The 13,840-nt window shown below is 41.8% G+C and overlaps 1 protein-coding gene across 1 annotated transcript in view; it reads right to left on the bottom strand.

Annotated features, from left to right (window-relative positions):
- Window positions 1-12,009, bottom strand: part of Anapc4 (anaphase promoting complex subunit 4) — a 33,476-nt gene extending 21,467 nt beyond the window's left edge. Inside the window, exons 1-9 of the mRNA XM_021162022.1 lie at window positions 11,630-12,009; window positions 10,262-10,367; window positions 6,230-6,362; window positions 4,357-4,431; window positions 4,217-4,243; window positions 4,081-4,125; window positions 3,241-3,325; window positions 2,533-2,637; window positions 972-1,055 (exon numbers count right to left, since the gene is read on the bottom strand). Coding sequence (XP_021017681.1) covers window positions 972-1,055; window positions 2,533-2,637; window positions 3,241-3,325; window positions 4,081-4,125; window positions 4,217-4,243; window positions 4,357-4,431; window positions 6,230-6,362; window positions 10,262-10,367; window positions 11,630-11,758 — 789 coding nt within the window. The 5' untranslated portion in view covers window positions 11,759-12,009. The remainder of the gene's footprint in view (window positions 1-971; window positions 1,056-2,532; window positions 2,638-3,240; window positions 3,326-4,080; window positions 4,126-4,216; window positions 4,244-4,356; window positions 4,432-6,229; window positions 6,363-10,261; window positions 10,368-11,629) is intronic.
- Between the last annotated feature and the right edge of the window lie 1,831 nt (window positions 12,010-13,840).

The following is a 13,840-nucleotide window of genomic DNA, read 5'->3' as shown; positions in this document are numbered from 1 at the left end:
ACAGAGAAACCCTGTCTCGAAAAACCAAAAAAAAAAAAAAAAAAAAAAGATTAACATCGAGCAAAATAAAGACTGAGGTAAAGCAAACAAAAGATCAGTACTTCTTTGTAGATGCTCCATCAGGGAAAACAGTCTAGCCTGGTCCGTGCCTTGTTCTAACAGAACACAGCAGAAAGCAAAACTGAGCTCAAAGCCTCCAAGTTTTTGCACCTTAGACTCACACTGTTGAGAACCGTGCAGCCATCACCATGTGGATGCTCACAGGCAGGCAGGCTGGCCAGAGGATGAGGGAGGTGGAGCAGAGACATAGCCGCTCCAGCCTTGGAACATGTATCTGTCTGCATAACAAGTTTCTCTAAGGTGAGCTACTCCAGGCACAGATCAATAGAACCTTCTGGATCACCCTAGCCAAACTGCTCAAGTACAGAACCATGAACTAACTTAGGATGGATTTATTATGAAAAAAGCTGAGTTTATAGAGATTCTTTTTCTCTTTCAAGATTTACTTATTCATTTTATGTATGTGAGTGCATGGTCACTATCTTCAGACACACTACAAGAGAACATCGGATCCCAATATAAATGGTTGTGAGCCACCATGTGGTTGCTGGGAATTGAACTCAGGACCTCTGGAAGAGCAGTCAGTCCTCTTAAACGCTGAGCCATCCTTCCAGCCCATGAAGATACTTTTTGCACAGTAATTTTTCTATAAAAAAATTTTAAGTTACATTCTCATTATAAATAGTTTAGATTACAGGATTTTTTTTTCCCCTTTTTTCCCTTTTTTTTTTTTTGGAGGCAGTTAACAGGGCTGGACAGGAGATTCTCAATTAAATTTTTGCTTTCACTTTAATAAGTATTATAAGAAGAGTAGTTTATAGCACTCCTATTGCAGATAGCTTTACCATATGAACTTTCGATAGTTTTTCTTTATAAAGTTTCCAGTAAAGGGCGGTCATATGGATGCGTACCTGTAAAAGGGCTGAGATGTGAGTAAACTTCCTGGCCATCCGCGTTACTTCAGGTAAGAAGGAATACAGCAGATTGGTTTCAAGCTACACAATACAACAATAAATAAAATGACTTACAGGAGCATTTACTTCTGTTGAAGACAAATGATTCACATCCAGATTAAAAACAATCCCTTAGCTTAAAGAGTCTTTATCTAAATACATGCCAGAAAAACTTAGAGGCCTGTCCCGTGAGTGTGGAAACCAGTAGGTGACTACCTCAGGATTTCCAACTGGGGCACAACTCTGAGTCCCCCTCCCTTCCTTTAGCTACAAATGCAGTAACCTATAGCACCATTATGACAACATCTAAAACGACCACAGATTAATGTTAAAAACTGAGTGCAAGTAAAAAGAACTAAAGGTTATGGATTAATGCATGACTGTCAGTTAGTATGAGTCATATTTCAATGAGACCGTCATTGTCTGGCCTTGGTACAGATCTGTAATCACAGCATTTGGAAGGTGCAGGTAGGAGGATGAGGTGCAGGCAGGAGGAGGAGGAGGAGGCATAATGCAAGGTCATCTTCAACTATGTGCAATGAGTTGGAGGCAAGCCTACATATTTCATGCGATCTAATTCAAAACTACAATAAAAAACAAATTTATCACAAACCTCACAGAAAAGAAAATCACGTTACTAGAGCTCAGGTGCAAACTTGCTAATCAACAGTTTCTCAGTCTCACAAAAAGAGCCCAGGCAAACGGCCATAGTCCCCAGCTCTTGGATGTTCTGAATAGACTGTGCAAACACCACACCACACATTCTTTTGGTCCTCCTTCTGAGAGTTCAGACATACTTAAAACACTGGGATAGCTCAGAAGAAACACTTGGGAAGATTTCCTAACAAAGCAAAGCTATAATATAAATATAAAAGCCCAGGCAGTATCCTGGTCTATAACACAAGCCAGTTTATAAAAGATTTTTCCTTATTCTGAGTGATCATTTAATCCTTGTGGCAATGTGCTGAGAACACAGACCAGAACCAGAAAGCCTAGCATGACTTTCCAATTCTGTGATGACACTAAGTGAGCTCTACAGTTCCTCTTGTGCCCAAAGTCTCATCTACAAATTAGGACACAGTACTACCTATCCATTATATTGCTGTGTTTGAAGCACTTGTCACATTAAGTAACCAATAAAATATAAGCTTTCATTACTAAGAGAGACAAAGATTAAAGAAAAAAAGGAAACAAACCTCAGTATAAAGCTAAGCTGGTCAAATAACCAATTAGTAAGGCAATAACAGACTATCAAAACAGTCTTAACTATGAAAACTAAATGATAGTATATCAAGAAATAACATTCACTATAATAACACTCAATATACAAGATTTAGACATCCCAAGGAGGCCTTCATGTTTTACTTATTACACTTCAGTGATATGAGTAGTTAAAACCCATAATTACATAACTGAGCGGGGTACAGCTCAATAGCAGAGCGCATGCTCTGCCCTGAGTTCAATTCCTATCACCAAGGGAAAAGCATGTACCTGACACTGGAATAGCTATAATACTCACCTGAAAATATGAAACTTCTGATTCGCCACCGCTGGAAACCTCTGTGACCACTGATAATGACTTCAAATCACTTGATAAACACAGAGCAATACAAGTTCCGGCAATCTGCAAAACAGTTATCACCATGCCAGATACATCTGCTATTACTGACGGGTTGCATCTGCTTATAACAATGTAAGCAAAAATTCACACAGAACTTTAAAAAGTAGAAATGCACAACCCTGATTCCTGACTTCCCTATGGAGTGGTCCAAGAACACACTATTATCCTAATGTCTGTCCTCCTCCCATGAAGGGACCCACACCAAATCTGACGAACCAACATATTGCATAGACTCTAAGATATTCTCTCCCTTTCTGAGTTAGAGTTACAGCACTGAAGACTTGAGCTTAGGACTACTTTCACATGCCAATCACCTACTTCAACTCTTGCCCACTGCAGGCTTAAAAACCAGTAAATCTGAATCAAATGGCTCATGCCAATCATTCTTTAAAATGAAAAAACTTGACTAATTCCACCAATAGCTCCTGACTGCTACAAACACAGTAACACTAAATTCTTTGCTACTAAAATTAACCTCTGATCATTTCAACAAGAACTCGTGAAAAACACCACCACCAACACGAACTCAACTTGCTCTCATCTTGTTCTGTAAGTAATCAGCTGCTATTTTCTAAGAGAAACAGAAAAATTTAAAGAAGAACTTACCCCTGTTACTCGGGCAATTTTGAACATCCCATAAGCATAAAGCTCAATAAATCCAGAGCTTCCTCCAAGGACAAGGATGTTCAGCCTAATTGAGAACAATGCAACAAACTGAGGCCCGACAACAGCAGAGTGGGCTATATTCTTAACCCAAGGTAGGACTGTTAAGCTACGCTTCCAGCTGCACTATACATGGGTGTGACCGCAGCAAGACCCCTACCACTAAGGCCTGTTACATTTTTTTTCCCAAGTCTTCCAATAACAAACTTCCAAGAGCCTAAAAAAATTCTATTTACGCCGGGCATGGTGAGCACGCCTTTAATCCCAGCACTTGGGAGGCAGAGGCAGGTGGATTTCTGAGTTCGAGGTCAGCCTGGTCTACAGAGTGAGTTCCAGGACAGCCAGGGCTACACAAAGAAATCCTGTCTTGAAAAAACAACAACAACAACAACAAAAAATTCTGTTTACAGTAAAATTCTATGGCACCAACTGTATTTACGCACAATCAGTAACAGAATGATCCTTTTACCAGCTAACACGTAGTGCCATCAGTTCTATCATGAAGGTGATAAAAATTACATTAAATAGGTTTTAATAATTGAGAATTTTTAAATTAGATCTAGACACTCTAGTACATCTATGCTCTTAAGATACACTATAATATTACTAAAATTCAGAACATCCAATGGTCACACAGCTGACCCTGCCATCTGTATGCTATTCAAAGATTTCAATGCCAACAGTGAAGTAACATGATGAAGAATCAACTGTTCAGTTCTGGAAACTGCCTCAGATACAAAATATTAACTTCAAGAAATCAAATAAGATATCTGTAGGATTTACCTGACATCTCCCAAGAGCTTGATAATTTCATCAGAATTTTCTTCACTAAAATAAAAACATAAATTGGGTCATTCTTCAATATTAGCTTAAAAATAATAAAAGACCACTTTGTTAGAAATAAGGAAGGTATACTTACCTAAATATTTTTGAGGTGCTGTTGTAACTGGGAGAAAACAGAGAAGGCACACTGGTGAGAAGCGCACAGCACACGGCACCGTGTGAAAGGAGAAGGTGAATCGGCAAGGCTCGTTTCAAAGGGATAAAACGGATACGTACTTTTTTGGCAATGTGGGCAGCTTAGGCAAGAGAAGATTGGATTCATCCTCAGCATTATAAAACGATGTTAAAACGCTAAAAGAAACGGGAGCCCAGCATTACACAGCAGCAAAGATTCGACTTCTCTTTCCATTAAAAATGCAATTACAAGAGATTCTGTATAGCTGTATAACTTTACCACATAAATACATGTAAAAAAAAAACTGTTACCCTTGTAAAACAAACACTGTTAACAACCCCATGTATGAACAGAAAGCGCTAGAACACCCAATTTATTTGTATGCATGTTTTACTGGCCTACTCACTTTACATATTGAGGAATATTAATAAAAGCTTTCTGTAAGCATATGAAGTATGTTTATATGTATTCAATATTCAGGTAGACTGAGAACTTATAATTTCTGAGTGCTAATCTAAGAAGCCACAGAAAACAAAGTACAAAGAGTAATTTAAAACAACCAAGATTATTCTATCATTTAATGACTGCTTCTATGACTCATGCAGACTTGGGGATGTGGCAGTCTGGGGGGATATATGAAACTATACCATTAATCAAGAAATACTCTATAATTTTTTAATTCTTTTGGGTTTACTTGTGTGCATCCATGTTCTGCCTGCATGAATCTATGTATAAAACATGTGTGCCTGAGGAGTCCAGAAGAGGACATCAGATCCCTGGAATTAAGAGTTATGGTTGGTTTTGAGCCATCATGTGGATGCTGGGAACCAAACTCAGATCCCCTGCAAGGGCAGCAAGTGCTCTTAACAGCTGAGCCATCTTTCCAGCTTCCTAAAATAGTCTTGACAGCTGGGATTATAGGTGTGTACCACCACCATGTGTGGATGGGAAATAATCTCTATTGCCTTTTCTTTCTCAATTCCACTTTCAAATACAGTTGGAAATAAATGGCTGAGAAAGTGGAAAAGTAGCAACTCTCCTGCAGAGCTGTCCTGAGAGATCCTAGAACATCCCTGGAGCATTCACTCCTAAGCCTTTAGAATCGCACTGGTTAAGGAGCAGGTACCTGGGCTGGGACACAAATCACAAGACATGCTTTCTTTCCCTCACCTTCTAGAAAACCATAACTCTTTGCAATCCTTGCTTATTTGAAGACGTGCTAATCACTTTGGTTTCTCTATAATGAACTTCAAACCTCAGGCTAAATCCTTGTCATCTTTTTTTTCTTTTTTAGGTCCCACTTAAGAAAGCTGTCCATTAAAATTCATGATTTATAACTTCATTTGATGGTAATTTAGTGAAAGTCATGAAGAAAACACTATTGGGAAAAAAAGCATTTTCAAAACCTTGTCTCCCAAGTGAGCCAGTGTCATGGGTGACATTCCTCACTATAACCCAAACATTCCTCGTCTACACAAACTAAGGAAAACCTGCTCCAAACAACAAGGGAAAGACACCAGCCAGGTAAACAGAAGGAACCGGCAGGCTGGCTGCTCTGCTGAGCCATGTTCATGCCTTAAGAACATCCATTAACATAGGCTGAAGCTCCTCACAAAACAGACAGCACACACACAAATAAAATCATAAAAACCACAACCATTTCACACTTATAATTTAAACTAAAAACTGCAATGTATGCACACTCCCAGCACCAGCCCTCGTTTCCATTCTAAACAATGAGAATCTTAGCTAGAAGTACCTCTATATGTCTACAATCCCCACACCAACACTTGGGAGGCCAAGAGGCAGGAGGACCTCAAGTTTGAGAGTGGCCTAGCCAAGGACATGTCTGAGAAATAACCTGAGAAACAAGCTCTGAAAACTTCTCCAGTTATCCAGAATCTATCTACAGTCATGACCCCACCCCCACCACCCATGCCCGTCCCCACACACTCACACCCTGGGGTACTCTACCTGCTTTCCACAGTCACTTCCGTCCAATGCATACAAGACACCGGACCCTCCACAGAGAAGGAGTGTAAGCTTTCAGGCTTTTCTACATCACACAAAATAATTTTCTTGGTATCCGCAAGAGCAAAGGCCAAAACTACAAACAAAGTAAGGAAATAATCAGAATAAGTTAGCATAACATTTCAGAAAATTATTGGGGCATGTCACTTATTATCCAGTTTTCTATTCCAAATACATTCTAACTATCTAAATATTCTTCTTTGAGGGCCAGTGGCTCAGAAGCTGAAAAAATGTGTCACTATGCCTGACAACCTGACTTTAATCCCCAGGACCCACATGGTGAAAGAATAAAACCCACTTCTATAGGCTGTCCTCTGACGGAATACATGCGCTGTGGCACAGGCACCCCACACACATCACAGTAAATGTAATTAAGACAATCGCTTTTGCCTTGAAGCTTTTATTTTTTGAGGTTATAATTTCATCATTTCCCATTACCTTCCCCCCTCCAAATCCTCCCATACAGTACTCCCTGCTCTCTTCCAAATTCATGTCCTTTTTCTATTAATTGTTCTTACACAAATACATACATATCCCTAAATACATAAATAAAACCTGCTCAATGTGCATAATGTTACTTGTGTGGGTGTTTTCAGGGCTGAGCATTTAGTATTGGATCAGCAGTTATGTGCTCTTCCCTGGGGAAGAGATTTCTCCTGCACTCGAATTCCTTATTGCCTGTAGTTCTTCATGAGGGGTTGAGGCCTCCTGGACTTTCCCTGTCCATATTAACACAGTTATTGTTGTTTTCTTTGTTCAGTTCCTGTTTAAGCAGCTATGTTGGTGAGACTTTTATAGGTGTGTCTATTCCTGTAAAGAATATCTTAAAAACTAGAGAGATCTTTGCATATAGTTAAACCCATTATTTAAGCTTATTGTCAAGTGTTCAAACATGACATGTTACCTGTGGATCCTGTTCCCCTAATGAGCCACCCTATCTGGCCTCAGTGGGAGAGGATGTACCTAGTCCTGCAGGTCTTGGTGTGTTGTGGGAGGAGGGGGCCTCCCTCTTCTCAGAGGAGAAAGGGAGGGAGGAATGGGAGGAGGAGGTTGGTACTGGGATGTAAAGTGAATGAATGAATAAATGCATGAATGAATAAACAAATAAGCAAACAAACAAACAAGAAAAATTATCTGTCTACTCCCTTCCCACGAATTTTACTTATTAACTTACACCACAAAGTCTGTAGACTGGGACCTTTTGTTTAACAAGAAACTACTTAACGGGTCCCAGGAGATTATCTCTTCATCACCAAGAGACATCCCAAACACCAGCCTATACGACAGAAAGGGGCTCCATGTGCTGTTCTCACGAAGTCTTCTTATTCTCTGTACTCTATCCCATGCCAAGAAGCAAGATGACTGAATGCTAGGAATCTGTCCTCTGATGTGCCTGAATTACCTAGTTAGCTCCTCTGTAAGTCATTATCATCCTAACATAGACAGCTGCAGAGCTTCGAAGCTGACCAGTGAATTTCACCTCACTCCACTACAGGCAACTTTGCCTGAGGAAAGGGGCTAGACTATTTTTTTTCTTTTATGATTTTGTTTGTTTTCTGTATTGGAAACTGAATCAACAGTCTGTCACACACTCTACTACTAAGCTATATCCCTGAGACTCAGAGTCAGTAATCCTCCTGCTTCACCATTCCAAATAGAGGCCTGCACACCACCAGGCTGGGCTCCAGCCACCATTCTCAAAACACTTAAAACACTTGAAACAATTGCTTTCTAACAAAAAACATGAAACTTTCTGTTTATATGAGACACATTTTAACACACATTTGGTTTTAATGATTTCTCCGGGAGATCCTATACTTTTATATGAATAATAAAGTCCTCAAAATGTTAACTCAAAAAGGTTGTTTTTCATAAGTCAGGTGTGGTGGCTCAGACCTGTAATCCTAGCATCCTGAGGTAGGAGGAAGGAGTACTGTTACGAGCCCAAGGCCAACCTGGGCTACAAAGTGCAACCCTATCTCAAAATACAAACAACAACACAACCTCTAATTTCAGAGCTACAGATCAGTAAAGTCAAAGTATTATTTTCTTTTATTAGTAAATACAAGAGCATGCAGGAAGCCCCAAGTGTAACCTGGGATGGGGGTGACAAGTTCCTCTATCACATTTATTCTTATTCGTGAGTGCTCATGGGAGCAAATGTGTGGAGGCCAGAGGGTAGTTTTGGGAATCATTTCTCCTTTGTCACCACGTGGATGCTGGAGATCACACTCAGGTTTTCAGGTTTGGCAGCAAACACTGTCGCCTGCACAGAGCCATCCCCCTGGCCCACACCCCTCTGATTTTATATGTTCTACTCATCTTCTAAGAAAAAGGAGTCGAGAATGGCTATGCTTGGAGCATTCCTGGAAATTCTATGTTTAGGAATTAATCCCACAAAGTTCTCCCACTTGTTCACAATGGTTATGCACTGCTTATACAGCTGAAAGCATCACGGCCAACAGACGGACATTACAGTATGGAGACACAGTGATTAGTGTTCACGTAACATTCAACGCAGCAACTCAGGTTTACACTGGCCTGAACTAAACCTATCGGAATAGATGAATTCAGATCAAAATGCACAAACAGATCTCTACACACATTTTATTAGGGAGGACTGTCAGAGCTGCTCACCAGAACAGTTCTCTCTAGCTGACATGCTTTCAAACAAGTTTTAAGTACTTATAGTTATTTAAAAAACCAACCAACCAACCAACCAAACACCCAAAACTAAGCAGGAGGACATAATCATATTACAAACATAATTTATTTTCTTCTTAAAGTACCTTCAGGCTTCCTCAACCTTTTGCCACAGTGATACAATGTTGTTAACCATGAAGTTTACATAGAGAACTATGCAATCACATTACAAAAAACAAAAAAGAAAAATTAGTAATAATTTAAAAACCCTCCACAAAGAAACAAAAAACCCCAAAGTTTTAAGCACGTTAAAATTTTGTGCTGGGCCACATTCATTGTTATACAGAGCCCCATGTGACTTACAGACCACAAGCTGGACACCCTGATAAACTTCCAGCTGCAGCCCATAGCATTTTACTACTCTAACACTAGGACTAACTGCTCCAGAAACTATCAATTTAATAAACTAAACAAGACAGCGCAGTGGTGGTGCATGCCTTTAATCCCAGCACTCGGGAGGTAGAGGCAGGCGGATTTCTGAGTTTGAGGCCAGCCTGGTCTACAGAGTAAGTTCCAGGACAGCCAGGGCTACACAGAGAAACCCTGTCTCAAAATAAAAAAAAAAAATTTAAAAAAAAATTAAAAAAAAAGAAAGAAAGAAACTAAACAAGATACACACACACACACACACCCATGGAAGATGAATGAGCTGAGCCACGGCACGGCAGCAGGAAAAGACCTTTGGGAAACGTAGAGTCACAGTGCACAGCCCCTCCGGAGTGGTAACCTTGCTTACATTGAGGAGACTTATGAACCTCACATTTAGTACTAACTGAATTTGGGGGAGAAAAAGACTGTGATGGCACTGAATGAACTCATGAGTGGTGAATGGTACCTGGATCAAATGATGTAGGACAAGAGAGCAGAGAGAACCAAAGCCAATTATTCTGTAAATGTCTCAGACTTTGATCCTCTCTGCCACAAAGACAGGGCTCATTAAAGACGTATCCCTGCCAACAACAGACCTTCATGAAAAATATAAGCATTCTAATAAGAAAAAAAGTCTCAAACTAGTACTTATAGTTCTAATATAGGGCCGGATACGGTAGGCCACACACGTCCTTAACCTTAGCACCTGGGAGGCAGAAGCAGGTGGATCTCTGTAAGTTCTAATGCAGCCTGGTTTACACACAGAGTCCTAGGCCAGTCAGGGTTATACAGTAAGACCTCAACAGAAACAAAACCATAATTCTAAAATATACCAAGATAAATGTCCTCTTTCTAGACTATCCTTTTGGAAATAAGAGATACACGTTTGTAGCATTATCATACGTTTGCCGTCTGGTCTCCAGGCCAAGCAGGTCACTTCTTTTCCTGTACTTTCATTTGGTGGGAAACTCCAAACTCGATGAAAACTTGCAAGGCGATGCAGTAAAACCTAAGATGAAAAGACATGATAGCAGAAAGCTGCAAACTCACCTGCAGAGATAAAATGAACCTAGACCCACAGAACAAAAATTTTAATTACTAGTTTTGAGTATTTTTGCGATCTACAGAACAACAGTGTCCAAACGAATGTAAGACATTTTCAAAGAAATGGGTGAACTCAGAAGGCCCAACTTAGCCCTGTACTCTACATATTTTCTTTTTTTTTAAGGTACACCTACATGTATGTATTTGTACCACATTTGTGCAGTCAGTGCCCAAGGAGGCCAGAAGAGGGCATCAGTTCTCCCTGGAACTGGAGCTACTGACAGTTGTGACCATGTGGGTGCTATGAACCAAACCCAGGTCATTTATAAGAACAGCAAGCGCTCTTGATAGCTGAGCCAAGTCTCCAGCCCCTTTTGTATCTTTTAAACTTACCTTTTTGAAAAGGTTAAAAAGCCTGTCCAAGACAACACACAAAAGAAGTAACACAAACAGCACGAATATGTAGGTGACATATAAAATAACAACAATAATGACTGCACTCTTAGCCCACGCCTTAGCTATGTCACCAGCCATGGATCTAAGAGACAGAGCCATGCCACACAACACGATAATGCAATCTGGCACACTAAGCATTTCTGGGTGCTAGGACTTCCTTACCACCTAGTTTTACATAGGTGAGGGTGTTAAGTGGCACGGGTGATGGGATCCTTTCAAGATGGCTGTCAGGTAATAGTCATCCTCCACAGAAAGATGGGTATGGTTCTAGTTATACTTGATATCACATGTTCATGTTCCTAATGTCAGAAATGCTGACAACGTCCACACGCATTGTCTGCAATCCTGTGAGGCATCAGCCTTTCAACTTAAAGATCGTCTAAATAGCTAGATGTAACAAAGATGTAAAACCTCAGAACCAAGCATCCTCTGTAGCAACTGCACACACTTCCAGTTGGACTTGACAGTTCATCTTCATTCTCTACTAATCTGAAACCAACTTTGGGCGGGGTCTGATGGTGCATCCCTGGCCAAATCAATTCCTGGAGTCCTGGGTGTGCAGAACTTGGAGGGAATTTGTTCTTCTAGGCCATACAGGAAATGGAATACACATCCTGTCTGGAAGGCACGGTACTTTACACAGTCTCTTAAAGTTAACAGCCACGCTGAGATGTAGGGGCAGGAGAGATGTGCGATTCGCCACGTCTGCCAAAGGGGAAACAGAGGCTCGAGGGTCCCAGCCCAGGCGACCTCTCTCACCAGCTCACTTACCTCGCCTGTAGTGTTGGCCAAAGCAATGAGGTCTCGCTTGGGGGACCAGGCCAAGAAAATAATCTCCTGTGGCAGCTGCTTCTCTCCCACCACCCGAAAGGATGGGAAACAGGTCGGAAAGCGCAGCATGGGTGCGGCCCTGCAACGACGTGCGCGTGAAGGCCGCCGGAGCACCCAGCCACAAAGCTTTGGCGCAAAGCCCTGCCAGCAGCGGTACCTGCCAGAGTCGCAGACTCGGCCTACTCCTAGCCAGCGGCCTTCCCCGCCCTCTCACTCCGCCCTCCGCGCTCCGAGCGGACGCTTCCGGCGCCGACGCCGGGACGTCCTCGCGAGAGGAAGTGAGTGGCACAGCGGCCCCGCGCCGGTGGGGCGGGGAGAGCGCAGGGCGAGGCTTGATGTAGGGCGGAGCCGTGTGGGCGGGGCGAGCGAGTGCCTAAGGCAAAGTTAGCCTAGGCTACAGCGGGGGAGGGCGGGGCTAGAAGGGAGCGGAGCGGAGCTAGGACGTGGCTGGGCGTGGCTAGGGCGGAGCGAGCTCTGGTGTCTCGGAGGTCCCCTACTCTGGGTTGCCCGATGCACAGCAAGCACCAAAGGCATCCTTAACCATGTATACGCGAACGTGTGGGAACCCTTCCAAGCCTTTTCCGTTTGCTCAGAAATTCGCTGCTGTGTACCCAATCCCTTTTGTTCTAGGTTTAGGCTCTAATCAAAACTCCCGACTCACACACTGGACCTCCTTTGGCACACAGTCGCTTTCAGCCCTGGATGCACTGTAGAATTTAAAACAAACCTCTCTATCAGGCAGCATTTTAGCAAATTAAAAGAGGGTTAACAATGGACGGAAATCACCATTAAAAAGAAAACAAAACACTGAATGATTCCTATTTACAGACAAATACTGTTAAAGTGCTCGCACCCTCCCTGACAGGGACAAATAGTGTGTTTTCTCTCGCCTTATTTAAATGATCACTTAACTTGTAGCAAACTCACCACAGTTAAGAGGAAACAGGATTTATTCTGTGGCTATCTAAGCATTCAATTTTGTGAGAAAATGTGGACAGACACTGCCCAGGCAACCTCAATAGTCAATCTGTTGATCACAACTGCTCTGGGTTTTAAGTATAAAGACCATTCTGCAAGAAGGGAGAGCAAAGTAAGTCTACATTTTATCATCTGCAGTACTGTTTATCAAAACTGTTTCCCTCTGTCATGGTTTGAATATGCTTTGCCCAGGGGGTGGCACCATTTGGAGGTGTGGCCTTGTTGGAGTAGGTGTGTCACTGTGGGTGTGAGCTTTAAGACCTCATCCTAGCTGCCTGGAAGTCAGTATTCTGCTAGCAGACTTCATATGAAGTTGTAGAACTCTCAGCTCCTCCTGCACCATGCCTGCCTGGATGCTGCCATGTTCCCACCTTGATGATGTCCTGAACCTCTGAACTCAGAGATCTGCATGGCTCTGCCTCCTGTAATGCTGGGATTAAAGGTGTATACCACCATGCCTGAATCTAAATTTAGCTGGATGGAATCTTATCCCCAATCCCTTAATCTTTTATTTCCTAGAATGTAAGATTCAGCTCTCTTTCACTTCCTGGTGCCCCTTTAATATGTGAACCACATTTTGTATTTTTCCTTTCTAAGCTTGCTATGCTTATTTAAAAATGTTCTTCATAAGACTTAACCAGAGAACAAAGTCTCTTCTGGGCTTTTTTGAGACTTCCTTTGTCAATGCAATTAATATAAGTCTCTTTATCTTAGACTCAGGTAGACTCTTAAGACAAAGGCAAAAAGCAGCCGCAATCCTCACCAAAACACTTCAAAAACAGTTTCTGGGCCACATTGAAATTCTTCTCCACTGAACTGTCTTGAGCCAAGTCTGAACAGTTCAAATCAATCTCAGCAACTAAATCTTTCATATTCTTACTAGGATGGCCCATTAAGCCCCACTTAAAGCATTCCACTGCTTTCCAAATCCAAAGTCCCCAAATCCACATTCTTCCAGACAAAAGGCCTATCACAGCAATACCCCACTTCTGGTACCAACTTCTATCTTAGTAAGAGTTTTTACTGCTGTGAACAGACACCATGACCAAGGAAACTCTTATAAGGACAACATTTAATTGGGGCTGCCTTACAGGTTCAGAGGTTCAATCCAGTCCATTATCATCAGGATGGGGACATGGCAGCATCCAGGTAGGCATGGTGCTGGAGGAGCTG

Source organism: Mus caroli, chromosome 5 (assembly GCF_900094665.2).
Source record: "Mus caroli chromosome 5, CAROLI_EIJ_v1.1, whole genome shotgun sequence".
NCBI classification, from domain to species: domain Eukaryota; kingdom Metazoa; phylum Chordata; class Mammalia; order Rodentia; family Muridae; genus Mus; species Mus caroli.
This window is presented reverse-complemented; position numbering and strand designations above follow the sequence as displayed.